This window comes from Pezoporus flaviventris, unplaced genomic scaffold (assembly GCF_033815535.1).
Source record: "Pezoporus flaviventris isolate CSIRO_AGI_PZ_B2104156 unplaced genomic scaffold, CSIRO_AGI_Pfla_v1 ptg000209l, whole genome shotgun sequence".
Taxonomy (NCBI): Eukaryota; Metazoa; Chordata; class Aves; order Psittaciformes; family Psittacidae; genus Pezoporus; species Pezoporus flaviventris.
Window position 1 is genome coordinate 894,856 of NW_026892757.1, and position 24,676 is coordinate 919,531.

The window sequence follows — 24,676 nt, forward strand, 5'->3', positions numbered from 1 at the left end:
TCTCTTCTTTATGAAAATCCAAGGTATGTAAGGCAAATACACACAAACACTTTTCAGTCATGGAAAGTTTGCCTTGGATCTGTAGAACCTCTTTCCTCCTTATTCACAAATGAGACGAGTTCACCTTAAATGGTACCCCAGCACCTGCTGGCAATTCTGCCAGCAGAGTAGAATACAGCAAAGTGCTGAACATCGCTCACTATATTGATGACTACTTTAAAGAAGCAGTCACAACTGCCACATTCATAGACCTGTCATATATGTTGTACGCTACACACAGAGGGATAAAAGAACTGCAGAAGCAGTGCTCTATTAGGAAAAAAAAACTCCAATGACTTTATCTCAAACTGTTCAGGAAACAGAGCTGATAGCTCAGATAATGAAACAGGCTACCACAATCGACTAACTTGTCTAAGTATTATTAAGCAGCCTCAGTGTTTATCCTCACACAAGAAATTTTACCTGTATGGGTATCTTGCACATTATGATGTATTTGCCCAGATTAAAGCCAAATGAACAGCAGGATTCTCATGTTGCTATCATTAAATGCATATATATTTATAAATATACATTGAACAAATACACGACTGTATTTATTTGAATATATAAACTATAAGTAAATAAAATACACATGCACATGTAAATGTATTCTGCCACACATACCACACACCAGACTAGCTAAAACACAGGCTACCCTTTCATTTCTACAACCACAAGATCAATAAACACTTTTGCACAACTCGGAACAGGGAGCAGCTTGCCCACTACCAAAATCTGCTGTTCCTGTGACTAATGCTGGGCTGTGTGTTTGCCATGAGGGAACAGCAGCAAGACAAAATGTAAGGTTAATGCTAAGAATAACATGTTGAGGAAGTTGATAAGTTTTAAATGGAAGGCCAGACCTGCAAACCGCAGGAACCGCACACTGGTTTTTAGCAACCAAATCTAAGTCTGGCATGTACACACAAAGACATGCAGCAAATAAGAGTCAGTGCACTTCTGAAGTTCTTCAGTCAAATAAAGAGGAAAAAAAAAGGTAAATAAAACAAATGCTCCTGACTTGGTCCTTCAGATGAGCTTTTTTAATTAGAACATACAGAATGGAGATACAAGGCATCTAATGTATAGCTATATACTATAGCCATTAGCCAGCTTAACATTGTTAAAGCAGCTTTGTTGTAATGCAGAGAGGCAGATTAGAAGTAGCCAACTGGATGTTCAACAACTTCAGTGAAAACACAAAGTCCTTTCCAACCCCAACCATTCTATGATCCTATGACTCCCATAACCAGGCCTGAATCAGAGTTGGCTAGACAACAATAATATTCAGGAACAGAGAATTCCCAGCCATGAGAAGCAGCAGCTAGAGGCTGTACTATCTACTGGGATATGAACTGAATGCAAGAGAAGGGATGATGCACATTTCTCCATATTGCTTTCTGCTTTGGTGCTGCCCCAGAAGACAGAATTTCTTCCCAGGCCCACAGAAGTTACAGCTTCCCAAGCGACCACCTGCACAGCCAGGAATGGGACAACAGCAAGGCAGAACTGGTGTTTTTTCCAGGATTGACAATCTCTGAACACAGGTAGAAGAGGGATGATACTAGAAATGGGGAACAAGGACAAACTTGGCAAAGGAGGTAGGGCATACAGAATCAGAGGCTGCCCTTAGACAGAAAGGTACTCTTTCCCCAGCCTTTCCCATTCGCTCCAATCTAGCTGGGGAAAAAAAAAACAAACAAACACCACAACCAACCAAACCAACTACTCACAAGAATCAAATTATTTCTCCAGGATTTCCAGAATCTTCCAGCTCCTAACTCAGCACAACCCACCCTGACCCTCCCATCCAGGTACATGGTAAATAGAAATTAATTTCACTCAATCTAGGTGCAGGGGGGCACAAAACACTCAACTTTAAAGGTTTGGGCTCTCTCAGAGCTGGGTCCAAGTCCCTGCCAGTGCTCTCAGCAACTTTAACACAACTCCTAGCTCTCCCTATTCAAGAGCTTACTCTTTGAACGTGGTTTCCCCCCTCATTTCACTGAAGCAATTGTATTTATCAGGGGCCATGATATTTACCTAATAAATTAGGATTCATCTTTTTTACTTTTCTTAGCTCCAAATACCAGCTGCATACCTCTCGTGCTGAGTGAATGCAGAGAGTCCTTCACAAGAGGGCTTCAAGCTGAAGGAGAAGACTTTTCTATAAACTCAAATCCACCACTGCAGCCCAGCTTTGGTCACTCTTCATCTCCCACACCATCATTCAAACATAAATTCAAGACAAATGTGTAGACAATATTATGAAACACTGGTGGCGAGAATAAGAAAGCTCCATCATGACAGGCACCAACACTCCCCTGACCACCCCTCTCATCCCAATTACTACAAGGAATTGTTAAAAAAAAAAAAGAAAAACAATCAATCAAAACTTCCATTCCTCAGAATTAATAAAATTCCTTCAAAAAGAGCTAGTAAAAATCACATACTTACGTATTTTTCATGTGCCTTAGCACGGTTTCCAGGAGAATCTGCTCCATGAGACTGACTGGTCTGTAGTTCCCTAGGTCTTCCATATTCCCTTTCTTGAAAATGTGGGTTATATTTCCCTTTTTCCAGTCATCGGGAACTTCACCTGACTGCCATGATCTTTCGAATATGGTGGACAGTGGCTCCTTTAGGACGCACAGATGGATTTAATCAAGTCCCATGGACTTGTGCACCTTCAGGCTCTTAAGATGATCTCAAACCTGATCCTTTTCTGCAGTGGGCCTAAGGTCTTGATTCTCGCAGTCCCTACATCTGCCTTCCAAGACTTGAGCAGTGTGTTCAGAGCATTTGCCAATGAAGACTGAGGCAAAGAAGTCATTAAGAACCTCAGCCTTCTCCAAATCCAGGGTAGCCAGTTCTCCTGATAGCTTTTGGATAGGGCCCACGTTGTCCCTGGTCTGTCTTTTGTTTGTGACATACCTATAGAAGCCCTTCCTGTTATCTTTCACATCCCTGGCCAGGTTCAATTCTAACTGGGCCTTAGCTTTCCTGACCTGGTCACTAGATTCCCGGACAATATCCCTGTATTCTTCCTAGGCTCCTTGTCCTCGCTTCCACCTTTTATAAAGCTTCCTTTTTCCTTCTACGTTTCCTCAGTAGCTCCTTATCCACACATAGAGGTCTCCTGGCCCTCCTGCCACATTTCCTTCTAGTCAGGACGCAACAATCCTGAGCTTGGAGCAAGAGATCTTCAAACATCAACCTGCCCTCTAGAGCTTTATCCCATGGAACCTTACTAAGCAGGCTCCTGAAGAGGCCAAAAAAAAGTCATTCTGAAGCACAAGCATTTCAACCTGAGCTTAATTTGGCTCATTGGGAGAACTGAGAACAAACAAATTCAACAAGATTGGGTTCTGTTGGAACATTTTAATCCCTAGGAATTGTTCAGTTCATAAAATGATGGACCATTTGCATCATACAAGTAAACTATACTAAGAGCTTGTGGGATATGGAATGCTTTCATGAATTATTTCTTTTATGTTGGATGTGGTACAAAGGGAAGAGGATGTTGCATACAGCAAATTTACTTCTCTGAATGCAGCCAAGGCAAAAAGGCTACTTACATACTGTGATTTCTAACTTATAAGATGCTGTCCTTTGCTTATGTAACGCTGAAACAATCATGAAATGTTAAGTTCTGCCTGTTTCTATGTTACAGTAATCCTAACTGGCTGATTTTCACCCTCACTCTTTTTTCTACTACTAGTTCTGGAGTTATAGTAAGTACATTTCCCAAAATTTCAAGGAAGCTTTTCCAAGACATTTACCATTTGCTTTTCCATCTGGATAACACTCTCTGTTCAGTATCTCTGAATGCCACAACTGCTCTTTACAATCAGTTCTTAGAGTTGTAAGGTAAAAAGACTCCACGTTATAAAAGTGCTACTTAACAAAAAAGCAAAGAAACCCAGGCAGATCGTTCCCCCTTCAAGTCTTCTGCAAGAGCTTTACCTCACTGATGTTTTTGCTTGTTTTCTCAATATGCCTGTGCCTGTTTCAGTACCACATTACAGCCCAGGAAACAGCTTGACACAAGAGGAGCATCACACCTGGAACAAATGGTTCCTTTTTTGAGAACAGAGGTCTAAGCAGGACAGCCACCTGCACTTGGCAGGTTACCAGCTTTCCCAGACTTTAAGAGGCTTACTGGGGAGTCCTGCACAGATCATGGTAAGAACTCTGGCCAGCTGAGCTCCCAGAGCCCTGCCACCTGAGGCAATTGATAATGAAATAGTAATAGAATAGAATAAATAATAACAGTAATGACTGCCCATGTCAATCACATGGAGGAGCAGTCTCTGCAAGGCTAAAGAGTATTTCTGAATAAAACAATTGAAATCAGTGAAGCCAGGAACAAGTATGTCTCTGAAATGCTACAGAACACTCACACATCTCCTGCAAGGGACTGAGCAGGATCCTGCACCCCTCGGCTTTACTGTCCCAGACTGAATCGTAGCCATACTCCAAGTCAAACCCTGGTGAAAGGAAGCTGGGAGAACAGACCCATTCTGCTGCTTACCACCACTCTTCAGCAAGTGCTGGAGGTCCTCTGACTATGGGCTGTACCTCTGTGAGAGGAAGGGCTTCTTAAGGATATGATGACACATACCTACACACTGGTGTTCAGGACATAAAACATACCATCATATGTACATTATATACACCATTGTCCATGGTACTCATGTTACCTCTTTGAGATGGTATTTACCAATGGTTTGAAAAGATCCTCTTCTAAATCTCTCACCATTAGTCTTGCACCAGTAGATTGTACACACCAGTCGGGTTGCTTTTCTGAAATTACCTTAAGGATGATTTCCACCAATTTGGAGATAGACCCCAAAAATGAGATGTTTGTTTCTTGCTTTGCAATTCTTCTGCAGCAAACAGTTTAGCATCACCTTTTTTGCTATGAATTCTGAACCTCATCTTGAATTTCATTTTAAGATTTCTTACCATAAGAAATATTTCGAGTAGACAGGAGAAGTCATGACTTGATGTTCACACTGACACTAGCCCAGAGCTCTGCACCACTTCCAGGGGAGATGGCTTTTCCAGGCTGCCAGGCTTCCCTTTCCTCACCATCATCTCCCCAGCCACACTTCCCCAAACACAACACAGCCAAACTGAAGCAAAATGTTCAGGTTCAGCTTGCAAAAACTCAACACAGTTTGCTGCATGTCCTCTGGACATCATTTCATACATCCTAAGATTCGAACCATGTATGTAGAAAAGAACCCACAGAACAGAACTTAGGCTGTGGTTTCACAGGCAGTTAAGTCAATTTAAACTTGCACTGATGCTGAAAGCAGAAGTCTGAGCCTTGCAGTACTTACAAACGTCTGCCCTCGCTCGTGCTTTTGCTCTATAGCCATAAGGCCATGAAATGAGTCCAGATCAGAGTACTAATCTAGCAGAAAAGAAATTCCTGTCTTTTTAGAGTTAGCGTCCATTTGGATTGGCAAATCACTGCATTCCTCATCTGACTTTTAAAATCAGGTATTTGTTAACACTGAATTCATCTAAGATTTACAGCATGCTGCTCAGCCCCCTGGATAGAACAACAGCACCCTGTATGGAACCCTCCTTGTCTGCGCCACTTCTGCAGCAGAGCTAAATGACATTCAAAACCAGTTGCAGGCACAGGGCACACATGAACTCACGCAGGGCTCTGCTGCCCCAGGAGGAGGCCTTCCCTTTGACACATGCCCCCTGTTCCCACTGCACTGCCATCAAGAGCCCTGAGACCACCAGCACAGGGCAGAGCTACCTGCCATTCACAGCACAAATGGTCATCCATGGAAGAGTCAGGAAGTTCACATATATGCATATATGTGGATACACAAAAGACTTAATAACCACAAAAGCCAGTTGTTTGTGCTCCTCTGCAATGAGGGAATGTTTTTCACATAGCTATTCAGCTCCTTTTGCATACAGTACAGGGAATCCTCCAAAATCTAGGCACAGTTGAAGGCTAATCAAGATCTTGTAAGTTACCAGGCCTCTTACTATTATTGAATTTCCCTCAATTTCTTATCTTGAGTGGCTATTATAATTCCAGGTATTCAAGTGAACATCATTCAGAGAAGATAAGGTAATAATCCATTGATACAGGACCCTTGTATTTAGATTTCAGCATATCCAGCTCCCAGTTTATGTTATTAACCATGGTAGAAAAATTAAGGTTAAATTACCCCATCTCAGCGTACAGAATAGGAATTACTCAGATGTCATCTATCCCTCTTCAGCAGCAGAGAGGAGATCTGTCAGGGTAATTTTGCCTGCTTCCCACAGGAATGCAAATCTGGGGGGAGGGGGGGGTTCACCCCAAAATGCTTCTATTAACACTATCCCTCTCTGAAAGGAAATATGAAATGACTTGTGTCTGCTTGACTAAGCTTTTGACAAAGCCCTCCAGACCTTTAGGGAGGAATCTTCATCCTCCACCCTCCCCTCCAATATTAAATTCTTAATATTAATAAATTAGACTTACAAGTTAATATCCTTCAGTACATATGCTGCAAAAATGACACAACCTTCTAAATCTAAGCCAGCTGAGAACAAGTGTTTCCTTTCACATTCAGAACTTCTCCAAAGATACAGAGCTTTGGCACACGATCATTATTTGATAGCTAGTAAACTAGACAAAATATCTGTTCAGGGATATGGTCATATTCATTCACTTTCATTAGGCCCTATTTTGATTTTGAGCCTTCCCTTAAATGTCGGTATCTTTTCAAGGAATACTCAAGGTCCACATTGAGTCACTTATAATCAATATACAATATATTGTATTGTATATAGAATTATTAGAATATAGAAATGCAGTTTTAAAATGGGCATACCAAGAATTTCTCAAAGAACTGTGGAAGAAACAATGTGGAGCAAAACCCATACAGGAGGGATAAGCGAATCTAGCATCTTGGTGGGGAGTCCCCTTGTCCTCCATCCCATCATACCTGCCTCCTCACCAGGATGCAGGGCTCTACATCCTCCTCCTCCCCCTACCTGCAATGAAACCCATCAGACTCCTCGCTGACCCACCCCAGCAGAAAACACCATTTTCCCCCATTCTGCCTGGTTAACACAGTGCATGAGCCCCTAGGTAGATGTGATGAGTGCCAGAGCTGGCTGGGGGCCAGGGGACCTTTCAGTGGCCCTGGACCAAGCGCCCACCCTGGGCCATGTGGAGCAAGCTGCTATCTGGATCAGTGACCCAAACCAGCTCAGAGAGTGGGTCAGAAAGGGATGGGGGAAAAGCTGAGCCAACAAACTGCTCCCTTCTGGTGGAGGCAGCCTGCTGCATCACCTTGAGTGTATCATTTCCATCCCAACTCTCCACTTACTTCTTGAGCAGATGAATACTTACAGGCAGGTCTGGCTGTGGTCATTCAGGATATTCCTGTCCCTCTCCGGGCAGGTACCAACCAGATGCAGGGTTGGCAAAAGGGACAATGTATCTATACTTCAGATGCAAGAATGTGGGAAACCCAGTACCTTTGCCTTAAACCACTGGGGAACTGAGTTGAAGTTGAAGGGTCAGAAAATAAAGTTTCCATTTCCAGAGCTCTGTAGGTTAAACAAGCAAAACCCAGCATGTTCTTGTCTTCCCAATGACAGAGCACCACTGCCTGAAACTCCAAGCAAGATTTACACTCAAGATCAGCAAGAAAAGACAAACCACACAATTAAAACTATATAGTACAGACCCCTTAGCTTTAATGCTATGCTAGCAAATCAAAAGTACATCTCAACCATAAAAAAAAAATGACCAAAACGAAAATCCTGGACCTTCTTTGAAAATTAGGTGTCCGCCTAATGATGGGATAGGATGGGATGAAAACATGAGCAGGAGACTTAATTTATTTTTCAAAGCAATTTAAGAGCTGCACTGCACGTGTGAGATTCTGAAAAAGGGTTCATCCCCTGCCCATGTATTTTAACCTTGGTTTCCTTCATTCTGCAATCAGCAATACAGCAGGGAGAGGATCCGGCAGCCTACCAGCTCCTCCGGTGGTGATGGGCCCTCTTTCACCAGTGTACAGACTGTGCTGTAATTCCAGCTCCTGTGCTTGGCCCTGGGGTACAGCGAAAACAGCAGCATTGCTGCACTGTGGCACATTTCTGGGAGTATTTTTGGTGATGTCAATCCATCTATCTGTGTGCTGAATCAGGTTTAGGTTCTGAATTAACTTGGGTTAGCAGCAAACCCCCAAAGCCCAGAGAAAGCAAAAGCACCAGTTAATAGCACACCCCCGCTACCTGAAGAAGGCAAACCAAGAATCCCAGCACAAATGAGAAATTAAGAGCACTAGGCCAAAAAAATCAAACTGCTGATTCGATACCTTTGAAAACCCCCTAATGATCATGTTAAATCAATTCCTGTTTCAAGGTCTGTACCATTGCACCTTATTCCTACAGATTTTTTTTGCTCCAATTTCTGTCATATTATCAACTGAAACAAGCATGCAAGACTCAGGCCTCACCAATCACTAATAAAATCCCATTTTCCAGATCATCAAATTAATTTTCAGTGCCCCAACTATAAAGAGAAATACCACATTTCTAATGGGCAATAGCAGAGACCTTATTGCTCCTTCTCAACCCAAAGTTCTCAAAGAAAACCAGGTTCTTTTTATGCAGTTTATTAATTTATTGCAAAGTATCAGGACATTCCCGAATGGTCTGACCAGCTTTACATGCTTCCTTGAATTCTGAAATGAAAGCAAGAGAGCATTTGCTTAAATCAACAATATAAATCACCAGTTTAAAGGTTAACACTTGATTGTGCAGCACGAGAAGCAGACATTTATCGACCCAGTTCAAGGACTTCCAGTTTCTTGAACACATAATGCTGCAACAGATTGCTTTGCAGTTAGCTTTTGCAGATACAGACAACACAGGGGGCAGGATGGGTGGCCTCAGAGCATCATTCACTTGGAGCAGGGTGCAGACCATGCCACTAGCCCACTGGGAGACACTCATGGGCTGTCACCCATCCTGTCCTGGCAGCCTTTTCAGTGCTCAGAACACTGGCACTGACACCAGTGCAGCTGTTTCACATGGGGCAGCTGCTGTAAAGCTCTTCTTCCAGCCAGGAGCACCAAAGCCAGCCCTGGCACTCAGACCAAGATCCTGTTCAACCAACAGAAAACCAGTACTGCTCTGGTGAAGCAATAAGTAAGGTCCTTATTTACTGTTGCAAAAAAAGGGCATGCTTAGGGGGAGAGGTGGGCAAGGGAGATAAGCAAAAAGCATACCTAGGGATGAAAGAAAATCTGAAAATAAGTCATAGAATGGGTTGGGTTGCAAGGGACTAATTCCAAGCCCCCAACACAGGCAGGGACACCTTCCACCACATCAGGTTGCTCCAAAACTCCTAATGAACAGCTTTAATTTAACAATTAGATTCAAAATCCCCAAAATTAATTAAGACATCAGCTTAGACACCAGTCAAACCAACAGCTACTCTCTGCTTCTGCAAAATACTGGTGAACACCTTCTTGCAGGCATGGTACCTACACCAGGGATGCCCAGGGAAGAACCTGGCAGTGCGCAGTGCTACTCTGCAGGCAGCACCAGAAAGAAGTTCCTTCAGAAATCTGTTTGGGAATATAAGGGAATGATACTGAGACAGAATGTCAGACCAAGCCATTAAAAAAAGAAACGGTGATTGCTGCAGCCAGGCTGTGTTGTCATACACTGGTTACATTTGTTTTAATTTTAAACTGAGAGTCAGTCTAAGGTTCGTTACACAAACATGTGGCACTGGTATTACATTCTACCTTGTATTTATAGAAAGCCCTGTGGCAGTCCAGGCAGTGCAGAGATGTCATAATGTTAACAACATTTATCAGTAGTATGACAAAAGAACAAAATAAGCCAGTAGAAATCACGACTTAAGTTTTAAGCAACTAACTAGAGTAAGGGACCTGAGCATGGAGGTATTAGCTAAAATTCTTCCAGCATTAATGAACACACTGAGCCAAATCCACTGAGCATTTTCTTATACACCCTCAGAAAGATGTTTAAACCCCAAGCCTTGAAAACTGATTAACATACTTAATGCCAGCCCAATTAACAGAGATACGCCCTCAGCAGGGTGATTGGAACACCAAGGCAGAAGTCCCCATTCCTACAAGAGGAACAAAACTTTTTGGGACAGAAGTTAAACTTTAATTATGCCTTTTTATTACCCAAACTGCCACCTCTTCCTTAACAAGCACACTCATATATCCCCATAAGTAATGCAATCTGATAAACACCATTACCCACTCCACCTGTTAAGCCACAAAGGCCCATACTTCACCCTTTGGAAGCAAAACCCAGCAATTTAAACAGCAGGATCCAGCATACCGCTAACACACAGACTCCCGAAAGTTCTGGAAGCATTTATTAACCAGGGATTGCTGCAGGAGTGCACTCATGCTGGGTTAATCTGTAGCTAAATCCACTGGTGATCAGGGTTGGGGTGAGGTGCTAGTTCAAAAGACACGCTCAGTGCCTTCCAACAGTGGAAGGGTTACTTCTCTTTTTACTGTTTTTTTCCAAAAAGACTTTATTGGGAGAACTACAAAACATTTACAGTACAAAGTTTACAGTCTCACACAATCTGTAGTGAACTGACTCCCGAAAAATATATTACAACTCAAGTTGACTTATGCTTTACATTCAAAACATACTTGTTAAAGTAGTCCAAAAAGAGTACATAGTGCTCAATCTGTACCTATGTACAAAAAAAACCTAAGCTACCACTCATTCATCCACCATCCAGGAAAGTTTTAGGAAACTCCTGACTTTCTACATAAGGAAAAATAATAAAATGCCAAAGTTTTGGAATTCAGTTTAAAAAAGATATGTTCAGGTATATAGGAAGTTTCAGATCCAAGATGGCCTCCATTCTTACCAAGAGTGGCAAAATTTTGCTGCAGTTAAAACCCATCCCTACATTCAAATCATATCAAGCATTAAGAAAAAAATACTTATTTGGTTGAGAGATTTAAGGCAAGCGTGGACCCTTGAGAAGGCACTGTGAGACATCCTAACACTGGAACCCCCAATTATTGCTACATACTGAGACTCTTATCACAGTGTGATTGGTGGAGTCAGGCAACAAAAAATACTTTTTGGTTACATTAAAAAAGTCTGGATTCAATTTGCCACTCTGATTGTGAAGTCAGTCCTCTTTTTGCTGCTGGCTTGTTTTCTGTCATTTGTTTTTCACCTCAGACAGGCTACAACCATTTTACATTCTACAAAAAAAAAAAACATAAGAAATCCCTCAAACTACTTCCACAGCATCAAGATTGATTTCTATACAGAAACCATGCAATCTTTCAGATTTACGTAAACAAGGAAAGAAATTAATGAAATAAATATTACAATCTCTTAAATTAAGAATTTTACTCATTTACAATAAAATAACCAAGTGAAGTTACAAAAAAAGGCATATATTACTGTGAAAAGAACACACTCCACATTTTGCCGATTAATAATGGCAATCATAATTTAAACATAATAAAAGAATATATATCTATTGCTTTTCTCATCATACCCGATAAATACAGTATGAACAAATTACCAATGTATACTTTTCACAAGATAATAAATAAGTTAAATAGTTTCAGATTTGAGTTGTTGTGCAACGACTCATTCATGCAAAATCAACTCAAACCAGCTAAAAAAATTAAAAACAAAAAAATAATCAGCAGTTATTCTCCAACAATTACAACTAAACTCAGTTGAGTGCTTCCAAATAAAGCAACAACAACAGAAATTGTTCTAAGCCAAACATCCACTAAGTGGTGGCAATGGAACCAATATTAAACTTTGGAATGAAGGTTTTAGCATGTTATAATAATAATACATAGATATATAAAAAAAAAGTTGTTATCAAGGCATATTCTTGGCAGGATGCTGGGATTTTTTTTCCTCTTTTCCTTAAAAAAAAGCTGACAGGTTTTACAGGTTTCATGTTTCTGTGTTTTATCTGAACTGCATTGAAAGGAACCAATTTGTAACCTTGTGTGTCCGAAGGTTTGGAGGCACTGGTCAGGCAGGGCCAGTGCTCCCCGGACTGTTTGTTTCTTTATGGCGGTGTGTTTTCTAATGCTCTTTTATCTTTGTTTTCTTCTCTCCTCTTTCTGAACACAGATGGAATGGCTGCTGCTGGTGCGGATCAGAACTTGTCTCCAAAGAACAAAAAATCCCCTTCTTCCAAGGTCTCTCTATAAAAATAGGTTTGTTTAGTTCGTGTCATTTGCCCCTTTTGCAAAACGCTTTTTTTACCTTTTTTCAGCTCTCGGTGTACATATATAGATAGATATATAAAAAAAACAAAAAAGGAGTAAGAGAAGAAGGATTCACTTTCTTCGCTAGTTAATTTACTTGCTCGGCAGCCGCGGGGCCGGCCCCCCGCGGTACTTCCTTTCCCTTAGTCGTCGGAGATGGAGAGCCGGCTGAAGATAGGGAGACGGCGGCCCGAGTCCAGGCTGGGCGACTCGGAGCCGCTGAGGGAGCCGGAGCTGAGGGAGCCGCTCAAGTAGCTCTCCCGGTCGGAGAGGGAGTCCGGGGGACTGGGCGGCGCGTCGAACACGGGCGACTCAGAGAGGCGGCGAAGGGGCTGGAAGCTGAAAGGCGGCGATGCAGGGGGCGGCGGCGGCTGCTGCTGGCAGCGGTAATAGGCGGCGGCGGCGGCGGCAGCTGCGGCGGCCGCAGCGAAGTTCTGTGTGTGGAGGGCGAGCGGGGCGATGAGGCTGCCTAGCTCCTGCCCCGAGAAAGCGAAAGCGTTGTTAGCACAGGCCGGCGACAGCAGCTCCTCGCAGTACGACGCGGAAGCGGAGGGCGGCGGCGTGCGCGATCCGCCGGGGCTCTCCAGCAGGGCGGCATCAAGGCGACCCCCGGGCGGCGGCGGGGCGGTGCCGTGGGGGTGCGGCGGTTGGTGGTGGTGATGGGCGGAGAACCCGGAGAAGCTTAGGCTGTGGTGCAGCTTAGGCCGCTCCCCGCCGCGCGGGTGCCCGAACCCGCCGCCGCCCAACGCATGGTCGCGAGGGGCAAACGCGCGGAGGTCCCCGGTGCTGCCGGCGGGGTGCGGAGGAGTGTGGTGAGGGTGGTGGTGCGCTGCCGCGCCGGCAGCGGGAGGAGGGGCGGTCGTGCCCCCGCCGGGCGCCGGGCGGCGCTCGTCGGCGTTGTGGATGAAGTGGCAACGCGGACCGTAGGGGCAGAAGCCGATTGTGTGGAAGGTACGGCAGAGCTCGGTCTTGTATTTGGGGTGGCGAGTGAGGCTGCGCAGCTCGTGGAAGCCGTGGGCGAACTGGCACTTCTCGCCGTACTTGCAGGCGCCGCTTTCCTCGAAGGGGCGGCAGAGCTCCGTCTTGTAGCGCGTCGAGTTGATGGGGGCCCCGCCGCCGCCACCTGAGCCGCCCCCCTTGCCGGCCGCCACCGCCTGCTGCTGCTGGAGCTGCTGCATGAGGTGCTGGCTGCGCTCGCCATTCTCGCTGAAGGAGCGGTCCCGGAACTTGTTCTCCTTGTTAAGCAGGGCCGTGGGATTGCTGCTGCTGGCACCTCCGCCGCAGCCCGTCTCCTTCAGGCTGCCGAATGAGGAGGAGGAGGAAGAGGAGGAAGATGTGGAGGAAGATGTGGAGCCGGCAGGACTGGGGAATTTGGACCCGCCGGCCAGCGCCGGCAGGTTGCTGGTGGAGTGCCGCCGCAGGAAGCCCGGCGCGAAGCTGGAGCTGGGGGAGGTCACCGGGGTCCCCACGGCCTTCGTGTCCAGCATGCTGCTGAGGTTGGTCAGGGACTTCTCCGTCTGCCAGGGCGGGGGAAAGGGAGGGAGAGGAAGACAGCAGGGGAGAGAAGAGGTTGCACGGTGACCTCCGCAGCACCCTGGGGGAGGGGGGGTGGGGGTCGCACCGCCCTCTGGCCCCAACGTGGGCCCGCGGCAGACACCGGACCGGGCGGGCGGAGTAGCGAAGAGGCCCTTCGCAGGCTTTACTGCACACGCAACTTTTACGAAGTTCCTCTCGACAGCGCACCGCCGGCGGCGAGCAGCTCCAGAGTAAAAAAACACCCCAGAAACCCCCGTAGCTCTGGGGCTCGCAGCCTTACATCGACCGCCTTGCAGGGGGGCCCGCACTGCCGTAGCCCGGCAGTTGTCAGGAGGCAGCCCGCCCCGCAGAGCCCGCCAACCGCCCCGTCTAGTCCCATCCCGCGCGGGTCCAACCCCAGCCCGAGCACCGCCCGCCAAACAGCGGCACCGGCCAGGGTCGCGCTAGGGGATCACACTCCTTCTCCCTACCTTGCACAAGAAGTCAATGTCGTAGAAGGCAGATAGAAGTGTCGTCGACATTTCTAGATCCTGTAATGGTCGGAAATACAGGAAGGACCAAAAGATCCCGCTCTCCTTGGAGGGTTTGGAAAAGCCACGACTAGACAGGAGGTGGCTGTTAGCTTGAGATCCGAAATGGTCCCGTCTTCTTCCCGGCGTGTGCCGGGCCAAGAACGGCGAAAACAACTACACAACAACAAGCGGACTACGGGAACTCCGAAGCCTTTCGCGCCGCCTCCATATAAACGCCACCGCCAAAGCCCGCGGGGCGGTTCTCTTCTCCGCCCCGCCCGGCCGGCTCCGCGCCGCCCGGCGGAACCGCCCAAGTCGTGTAGGGGGCTGAGGTTTCAGTGGCGGGTTGTGTTGGAGCCATGTCCGAGCAGTTCTGCCCTCTGCTAGACCGCGGTGACCCCGAGTTGAGTGCGCCCACAACGAGAGCAAGACGGGACGGAGCGGGGGCCACGCACGGCACGGAACTGGCAGGAAAGGGCTCCGGCCCTGCTAAGCGCCCTTCGTGCCCTTCCCCAGACACCGGCACGATTGCTGCTGCCATAGCCCCCTTCCTTCCGGGGACGGGAGTCGTCTGCGATGCCTCCCCGGGCGCGTAGAGGCTGCCGCCGAGCGGAGGCCGATGCGCGATGCGGAGGGGACACCTCTTCGTCCCGCCCCGCCGAAAATAAATTTTTGCCACGTAACTGGTTTGAAACAAAGGTCGGGCCCGAGCTCCCACGGTGCAACCGGCGGGACGGCTGCTGGCCTCCGGCTGCGCGTCCGGACCCTGTCGCTGTTACTTTTGGGTATTTTTGGGGGGAGAGGGGCCAAGATTTGGGGTTTTGTTTCTGTTCGGAGTTCGGGGGAGGTTGGCAGGCTGGCGCGGAGCCAATGCGGCGTTAACGCCGCACCGAGTGGGCCCGTCGTCTCCTGGCCCGCCCACGTCCCCGGATGCACCTCCCCCCCAGCTGTTTGACCAGCCGGCGCTGCGCCTGTCTCTCGCCGATCGACCCGTCATCGCGAGGCCGGGGGTGAAGGCAGTGGAAGTGGCAGGCCCGTGCTGGCGGGGTTATTCCCGGGCGGGAGCGAGCAGGCTGCCGGCCAATGCAAAACAGCCCTCTCCGCCCCTCTGCTCAGATAAGGCCGCTCAAATGCGGAGGAGAAGGCGGTGGACGAGGCGGATCTGAACCTTTGCCGTCGTCGGTTCCCTTCTCCCCCCCCCCCCCCCCCCCCCCGCGTTTGCTCAGTCCCGGGACAAATGGGAAAGAAAAAACGGGCGTGTAAAGTTTTATTGCTGCTAAAGCCCGCAGACGCCTTTGATCCTCTCTCGCTTCTGAGCCATGGAAATCCAAGGGTGCAAACGTGACCACATAAGGAGGAACCCTGCGCTTTGAAAGCACATATGCGAAGGGGAACAACTGCGGGGGGGAGGGGGGGGGAGGGAAGGGAAGGTGTATTAGGACACTTCATATCGGCTGTTCATTCGCCACCCCGCCGCCGTCGGCCTCATGTTTCCATTTGGCTCCCTTTCACCGCGTCCCCACACAGTCCTTTTCCCCGGAGGCAGCGACCGGAGCCTGCTGCTGCTCTGCCCTGGGAACCGCCACGGAGCAACAAGCCTGGCCGCGACTTTCGGGCTGAGATTTGCAACAAAGATGGAAAATCCACCCGGGAAAGACGAAGAGGTGGCGAATAACAAGCCCAAACCTCGCCTCTTCCTGTATCCTGCTACTTCGGCCACACCACCTCTCACCAGTGCAACTTCCTCCTCTTCCTCGTTCCCGTCTGTTTCCGTCCTCCCCCATCCCCGGCTGAGCGGGCGGCGGAGCGGAGCTCTGCCTCCCCCTAGTGCCCGCGCCGCGGGACCCTGCTCTGCCTTCCCAAGGGTCTGCTAGAACGCGGAGCGATGGATTCACGCCGAGCCGAGCGCAAAGTGCTGCCCCCCGACGGGGAAGCACCTGGAAGCGGGACCGGGAACGACAATAAGTTTCCCAGCAGCCCCGCATCACCCCACCCTTGTTTCATCATCCCTGATGTGAAACACAGCCCCTTCAGTGTTGATCTTGCCTGCTCCTGAATGGAGGAAACAGCATAGGATGCTGACACTAATGCAGGGAGCAGTGTGTCATTGTCATCTGGGGGAATGCTTCCATAAATCGAATTTGATCACACATAGCTGATAAGTAATCCATTGAAGGATTTTGCTAAACTTCTGCGATTGCTGCTTAGGGTTTAAAGGCTCTTGATTGAGTAGTTATATAGTAACTCAGGTCACCAGCGGTGCGTAGTTAAATGTATATGCGCCAATACAGTTTTATTTGCTCTCTATAAACTGAGGCAGGACATGAAGGTTGTGGTGGCATTCGAAACTCAAGATAAAGGGGGCTTATTTGGTTTACTGATTAACCAAAGTTCTCAATGCTTCACAAAGTTACTGAAATTTTGTGTTCACTGTAGACCTGTTACTATGCCATTACCCCTCTGCGTTTATCCAGTTGTTGAACATATATGCATGTACTTTTAAATTCCACCCAATAAAATGGAAAGGGCGATGTTCTTATTGATAGTCTTATTGAGCAGGGTCACACAGCCACACTGCAGTTCTGATACTACAAATCAAAGTTCTGGTTGTTTTCTACTATAAACTTGTTGCTACACTGGTTGAAAAATACTGGAAAGGTGTGGCAAGCCTAGGAGCTGGGAATTAATTGTGTAGGTTGTGGATGTTTTTAAGAGTGACTTCCAGCCATAATCTGGGCTGTTCTTTCCCCAGGAGCTAAAAACAGATGCCTAACTCACAGTGCAGCTTGCAGAGTTGGGTGGTGAGGCACTGGAATGGGTTGCCCAAGGAGGTTGTGAATACTCTGTCCCTGGCAGTGTTCAAGGCCAGGCTGAATGGAGTCTTAGGTGACATGGTTTAGTGTGACATGTCCCTGTGCATGGCAGGCATTTGAACTAGACAATCTTAAAATCCTTTCCAACCCTAACTATTCTGTGATTCTTTGTCTGTTCATCTCAGACTCCAGCATCTCCCTTTTCCTGCTGAGGTCCCAAGTTTCATGATAAATCACTTATAGAAGTAGCCCTGAATCCCAGAAACTTACAGAAAGCATTTAAACTGTTCCTCCCAAATTATCTATTTCTGCAGCAGTGGCTTGTGCAGTTTCCAGGTGCCCAGTAAACCCAGTACAGAAGCTTATCTCAGCTGGAGAAGCAGGAAGCAATAGGCCATGCGGCAACGCAGCACCCAGCTAGTGCCGGCGGTGCTGGCCCAGGCCTTCCCCCGGTGAGGTTAACCCGGAGGCGGGCCCGATCCCGCTCAGGTTAACCCAGGCGCTGGCGCGAGTGCGGGGGTGTGTGCGGCGGTGCTGCAGCACCACCTCCCGGCCGCGCTCCCGCGGTGGCACCGGCCGTGGGAGACAGCTGCCCGTTACCGGCATCACCCGTCGGAGTTCGTGGCTGAGCCGGGGCAGCGGCATGGGGGGGACAGGGTGCACACAGCAGGGTGTATCTCTGCACTACGCTGTCAAGCAGGACCTAACTTTCCAACACTGATTGCAGGGCAAGGTGTTTGAAACTGCTTTGTTTTGAACAGCATGCTGTTCAATTTAGAGCAGTTTTATAAAAGTATTTATTTGATTTACAGGAAAAAAGGCACGCAAAAGTCTGAATAAAGCTGTTTCCATGTGCAAAACAAGGTTTTTACCAAAAGGGAGAATCCTCCTTCAGAGGAGATGCAGTAAAATATACAACTTGTCATAGGCAAAGGAGCCGAGGTTTGTGTCCTTTCTTTTCGAAACACTTCAAACTCAAATAAAAAATCACATTAAAAATTACCTTTCTACAACGCTTTTTCTTTATATTAAAATCCAGGAGGTAAAAACGTGGGATAAAACATAACACAGCTACAGGTGGCCTGCACCTGGATGAATGTAAAATACTAGGTGTAGATGCTTGACTTCCTAGAGCAGCTATAATAAACCATGCTCAGCTGAATGAAATTAGCAAATGCATTTCAAAGGAGCAGTCTCCCCACAGCACATATGACACAGACACACAAATCAATGGATTTAGGTATAAAGAATGTGGGTTTAGCTTGACTACTGAACAGGTTGTTGCAGGTTTACAGGAGTCATTACAGCAATCACTTATTCCCCACAATTAGAATTCAGCCTCCCTGCCCACCCAGTAAAGTACCATCAGACTGCAGCAGATTTGTTGTTTTAAGGCAGACCAATATTCTCTTGTTTTGAATAGACAATCTTGTGAATTCTGTAGTTTTGGAAAACTCTGGCGTCAGGGTTAGTGCTCCAAGGTGTCGAAGGAGCACCAAGGTGACCAAGGTTGGTCCAGTGCTACTCTTCATTGTTGATTTAAGTTTGCCATGATCTGGTAAAGTTAGATCAGTCATTGATATATCTATATACATACAATTATATGTATTATATACATTGGTTATATATAAAAATTGTAGCAATTGTACGTATAATTCTAGTCTATATAATTATATATTATGTATAATTATATATCAATTATATACCTTGAATATATATACACACATATATGTATCTGGTAAAGTTACGTCAGTTATGGATATAAGATATATATGTGTCCAACCTGCCCTTGAATACTGCCAGGGATGGAGTATTCACAACTTCCTTGGGCACACATTCCAGTGCCTCACCACCCTCACAGGGAAGAATTTCTTCCGTATATCTAACCTGAACTTCCTCTGCTTAAGTTTGAACCCATTATGGTGACTTGCTTTGAATTTATATATATCTTATATATGATATATCTTATATATGTATATAGCTTAGTAAGCTAGATGCTTACTAAGTTGTCTGACATCAGTCAACTTCTTTGCCCAGGAATTCACAGCTAAATCATCATCTTCCTCAACAAAAAGAAAACCAACAGTGATGAGAAAATGGCTGATGGTCTTGATAATAACAAGAAAATTATAAAAGACATAAGATCTAGAGAGGAGTAATGATAATAGAAGCTGTTTGAACAGCTTCTTTGCATTAATAAAAGAAAAAAAGGTAAAAAATTATATGCATCATTTTTCACAGGTTTGAGAAAATGCAATAAAAAAGGTTCCTACTTTGCAAAAAAAAAAAAAAATATACCTTCAGAAATCAAGCATTTATGGTGTAACTCTTGGGAAACAGTAGAAGTGAATAATCCTTAACATGTGCTTGCCTTCCCTTGTAAAACTGTCTTATATTTCGCAGAGACCTCTCTGTAAGCAGTATGGTTATGTACTGTATAATGGAGCTTTTTGAGTGGATTAAATGAAAAAGGAAAATTTTATCAGTCAGTGAAACATCAGAAGGGCAATGCCTAAAGCGTGGGCTTAAGGAAAGTTCATAATATATTTCATGGGTCATATTGCCAACAAACTTCTCAAAGATGGAGCCAGTCCCACTCCTTCCTGTTTACCTTCCAGCATTTTTGGGATTCTTACAGTCTTTCCAAGACACAGAGAGCACAGTGTATTACACAGCATTAAGGTTTACAGAACCAGCATGGCAGTGTTTCTCTTTACGTAAATAATCCTTCTGAAGACAATGACTGATGTGAGCAAAGCTGTCCCAGGAGCTGGAACCAATCATATGGAAGATAGCACAAAGCTACCTAATATGTAAGTGAGATGTTTGGAAAAGCCAGGAGTGGGTTCAAGCGCTGCTCTTGAATGCCAATTGTGCCAGCACCCACAGCAGCAGTTTAAATTCAAAGCAAGTGACCACAGTGGGTTCAAACTTAAGCAGAGGAAGTTCAGTTTAGATATATGGACGAAGTTCTTCCCTGTAAGGGTGGTGAGGCACTGCAATGGGTTGCCCAAGGAAATTGTGAATGCTCCATCCCTGGTGGTGTTCAAGGCCAGGTTGGACAGAGCCTTGGGTGATGTGGTTTAGTGTGAGGTGTCCCTGCCCATGGCAGGCGGTTGGAACTAGATGATCTTAAGGTCCCTTCCAACCTAAACCATTCTATGATTCGATGATCTGCAGTGATACTGGGTGCAACAAGTTACAGTCTCAAAATGTTTGTCAAAAATGACTCCTTAAGTAACTCTTTATGTCAGTGTTTGCGTATTGCTCTCTAATATACGCTGATATTGCCAGGAAACAGACACCAAACTCCAGTTTTTATTCTAAATACTGACCCTGAATTTTATTTTGTCTAGTTATTATTTTTAAGTTGTAAATCAGTTAATACTAGAATAGTGCTCATCAGGCTTCATCAGATGAGATATTGCATTATATTCCTGCCACAGAATCCTAACAGGTAGCAACTGGTTGTTAAAATGACCTCGGGCTGAGGTCTCTGAGCCTCTTGTCCATCTCGCTGTCTCCTAGCAGCCGCTCCAGAGGATAGGCACATGGGCACAGATCTCCTTCCCCAGCCGGCGCAGCTCACACAGATGACAACTGCTAAATCCAAGGCCATTGGAGCATACACACACACACACACACGCACATATATGTAAGAAAGATCAAGTATGCAGACGGACTTAGAGAAGCTGTTAAAGGCAGACACTGTTTAGAATAACACCACAGGGCTATAGCTATACAGGTTTAGCTGTCATGCCAGAACCATCCACACCGTTTTCCTTCCCTGTACTTCCCCACTGTTCTCACTTGGTGAGATGCTGTTTTAACTGTGTGGTTCCTAGGACTGCCCTCAATAACAGAGTACCTAAGTCCCGTTTGCATCAGAACCCCAGCAGCAGCATTCACAGGTACGGGTAACACTAATGCAGTTTGTCTTTATTTTCAGTGGGGATGCAGAAAGAGGGGCAGATGAGGAGAGCAAACAAACAAGCCCCTGTAAAATCCCTATTACTGTAAAATGAATTGTGGCAAAATTATCCTTGCCCGTAGTCACCAGCAAACGAACAACTGTTTACTAAATGTTCTGTCTTCTAAATAGTGGTATTGTAAGAACATGATTTTTCTGAAGGCTGTCTTTTGCAAGCAGACAACACCACAGAGTCAGATTGATTTGGTAAGAATTCCTACAAATATTCATATACATATATATACATATGTATTCATACAATTCATACAAACTCTGCTTTTTATGTCTGAGTGTATTTAACCATTTCTCACAAAAGAATATGATTACTGATTTGAAAGAGGCATAGAAGTGTAGCCAGGACCTGTCTTTCACAACTTCTGCTCTGTAATACCTTCCTGAAGCTTCACACCAGCTGCAGATTCTCTAGAGGACATTGGCACAGCAGTGTAATGTACACTAAAGCACCAGGTCTAGGCAAATACATGTGCCAGTGAATAAAACGACTAAGGACAAAACAGACTGCCAGAAAGGTGGGTACATGGTATCTGACAGACCAAGCAATGTACCGAGGACAGTGGGGAGGATGAATTAGTATGAGACCATGAGAACAAAGGACTGTAATAACGAAGGGAGTGAAGGAGAAAGAACAGATGGTCCCTTCTTTATCTTGGAGTTAGGTGAGGGTAAATGGAAATCTCCTTGAACAAGCAACAGGAAGGCAGGCCGTCAATCTCTGGGTGACACTAATTATGTTACATACGCAGTTTGTCTCTGCTAGACAGTAAAATCAAATGTTCAAATCTGTTTTCTTCATGTCAGGACTTATCACGGTTTCAGGACATCTCTCAGCTTTGTGAGGGAGAGCTTGAAGGATTGCAGTGTGACATTCTCACACCATTTATTTTTAGTTGTTGGGGTTTTTAGGTGTTTTTTTTTACTTGCTTTCTCTGTTGCTGTGCCCTATTTGGAACAGTGTGATGCTCTAAAGAATGGGTGCAATGGTTGTCCTCTCTGTTTTGATTCGCTTTAGCTCAGGTAGAAAACAAGGTTTCATTCAAGTTCCATGGAGACCTCAGGAATACTGTCAATCCTCAGAGCTGGAAGAGCAGAAATCAAAATGGTGGGCGGGTTTCTGAGCTTGAAACTATCGTTCCAATTACAAATGCTTACAAAATACAGCATTTTACACCCAGCTCTTTTGAAGTCTGGTGATCCTTTGGAGTCTTACAGATGATTACTGAGTGCCTATGATGGTCAATATTTATGTAACATCTCTTGTGTTACTTTATTTGTATTTGAATATATAGCAAATTTAGTGATGCTGAGAGTTAACACCAAACATGCTTTTTCTCACTGCTGTCTTCCTGAAGTTAGCTGCTGTTCCAGAGGACTGATTATATGTAAAACTGCAGATCTTTAAAATGCCATTTTCTGGGGCCTTTTTTCACTTCTAAGATTTAGACTGCTTAAATATAAATGCGGTGATATTGTCCTTGTGAATGGGAACACCAGACTACTGAGATATGCACCAGAAATGATACTGAGGCCTCTAATTTTGTTGTTACGTGAACATGCTGAAAGCATGAGGCAGCAGAACAAGTCATGCTGAGGTGCTCCTTAGACTGAACTTGCTGACTTGCAGTTTTTCAACAGCGTGACACAGAAGAAAAGAAGTCAGTTTTGTGGTCCCATAGCACAGCAATCCTGCAGTGAATCGTTGTGTTGCCACAAAAAAAAATGGTGAAGGGGTGTTTTAGAAGTAAAACCTACAAAGGAGGTCACACACAGGAAAAACACAAAGAGCCTGAACACTCTTACTGACCCAAAAGCTGCCAACCACCCACCTGTGAACTGCAGACACCATTTAACTATCAACCAAACTCATGCATCAGTTTTGGCACTGACACCACAGAAAGACAAAGCAACATCACTTTGATAATCTTGAAACTTCAGCTGCAAAAATGTGGGTAAGAGCCTGCCTACCTTGGGGGTTGCACTAGAGAAGCTGGCACAGTGGCGTCCTGGTACTTGAGGTGTTGACACGGATTCAACAACAGCTCAAATTCTGGCAGATGAAGAATATTCACTTCCATCTTCCCATTCCATCTTATCCCATCACATCACATCCCATCACATCCCTCTACTGCAGAGCTGCAAGAATGGCTTACTTGTTTCTGAATTACTTGTTTCTGAATCACTTCCTCAGCTGCTGTTACTTACAGACCACACTAACATTAACTGACTTTGATACTGGTTCACACAAATTTGATACTGAAATTGTTCAAGGTCATATTTGTGGACTACCATTGCCACAGGGACAACAAGGAGATAGAAAAAGTATCAAAAAAAGGTATATCAGCTCCCTAAGCTCAGTGTGCTGAGGTAATACAGATAGCAGCAAGCAAAGTTACATACATACCCATGATTTAATAGGCAAAAAAACACTTTTGGAAGGGAAAATATTCTATTGCTTTGATGACCGCCAGCTCTAAAAGCAACAGCAATGAATGCTGTAAGCATATACAGAATCTTCTAAGATACCCACGAAAGGATTATGTCTTCTAAAAATAAATGTACATGTCTTCACTGATGTATTAACTGTTGAATTACTGCTCACATCACCATTTGCCTGCAAAAAAAGGGCTGGTTTTCAAGAAGCCATATACACATTACACATGATGCTCTGTTCATGATTCAAGCTATGACTTCAGAAAGTGGTCTAAGCAAGCTGGAAGTTCCCCAGAGGCACAAAGGGGCTTTGCTCTCCCCCGTAGCCCCTCAGGCCATGGCTCCTGATGGCTCCTCTAGCCAGCTCAGGTCCTCTGCTGATCCCCTGGTAAATGAAAGCCCAGAATAGCAGAAGATGAATTTGGCACACAGCTTGGCGTGTGGGCTCCTCTGCTGGGCTGGCAAGTTGAGCTGGTTACCCAGCAGCCAGCATTGGTACAGCTGGGAGCCAGGGAAAAGAAGATCACAGGGCAGTGAGGAGAAGGAAACAGGCCAAAAGGAAAAGCAAGACCTCCCCGTTCAGCAACCTGCTAGCTCAGGTCAGCTATAATCCAAAGCTTCCTCATCAAAGCCATGTAAACAAACTCCTAACAGAGATTATTCAAACAGCTGAGTGTTAACAGCCTTCATAATCTAAGTAACTATTTAAAGTAACTGAATAAAAACTTTCAAATGACAGATTTCTAGAAGTCATTCACAGATGGTTACTGCCAGAGGAGCTAAACCAGCAGAAACTGAACCTGAAGATGTAGCTATTACAAACACTGACAATACAGTAGTGTGCCTACCACAGCATTTCTACAGGCTATCAAAACTGTGTTAAAATAATCTGATTTTTAGGTTCTAAAACACATATATATTCCAACATGCAAAAACATCACAAGCAAGATAAGCATCTTACTAAGTAAGCCAGTACAGGAGATGAAATACAAAGAATTCTCTATACCTTAAACAAGTAGTAACAAGCAGAAGAATTAATAGTGCTCCTTGAAATGA

General features: G+C 45.5%; 1 protein-coding gene across 1 annotated transcript; it reads right to left on the reverse strand.

Annotated features, from left to right (window-relative positions):
* Positions 1-9,825: 9,825 nt before the first annotated feature.
* On the reverse strand, positions 9,826-14,590 carry ZFP36L2 (ZFP36 ring finger protein like 2). Its single transcript, XM_061441189.1, has 2 exons — positions 14,348-14,590; positions 9,826-13,858 (listed from the first exon to the last, which is right to left on the reverse strand). Exons 1-2 carry the CDS (start codon positions 14,396-14,398, stop codon positions 12,485-12,487), a joined length of 1,425 nt encoding a protein of 474 aa, XP_061297173.1. The 5' UTR covers positions 14,399-14,590; the 3' UTR covers positions 9,826-12,484.
* Between the last annotated feature and the right edge of the window lie 10,086 nt (positions 14,591-24,676).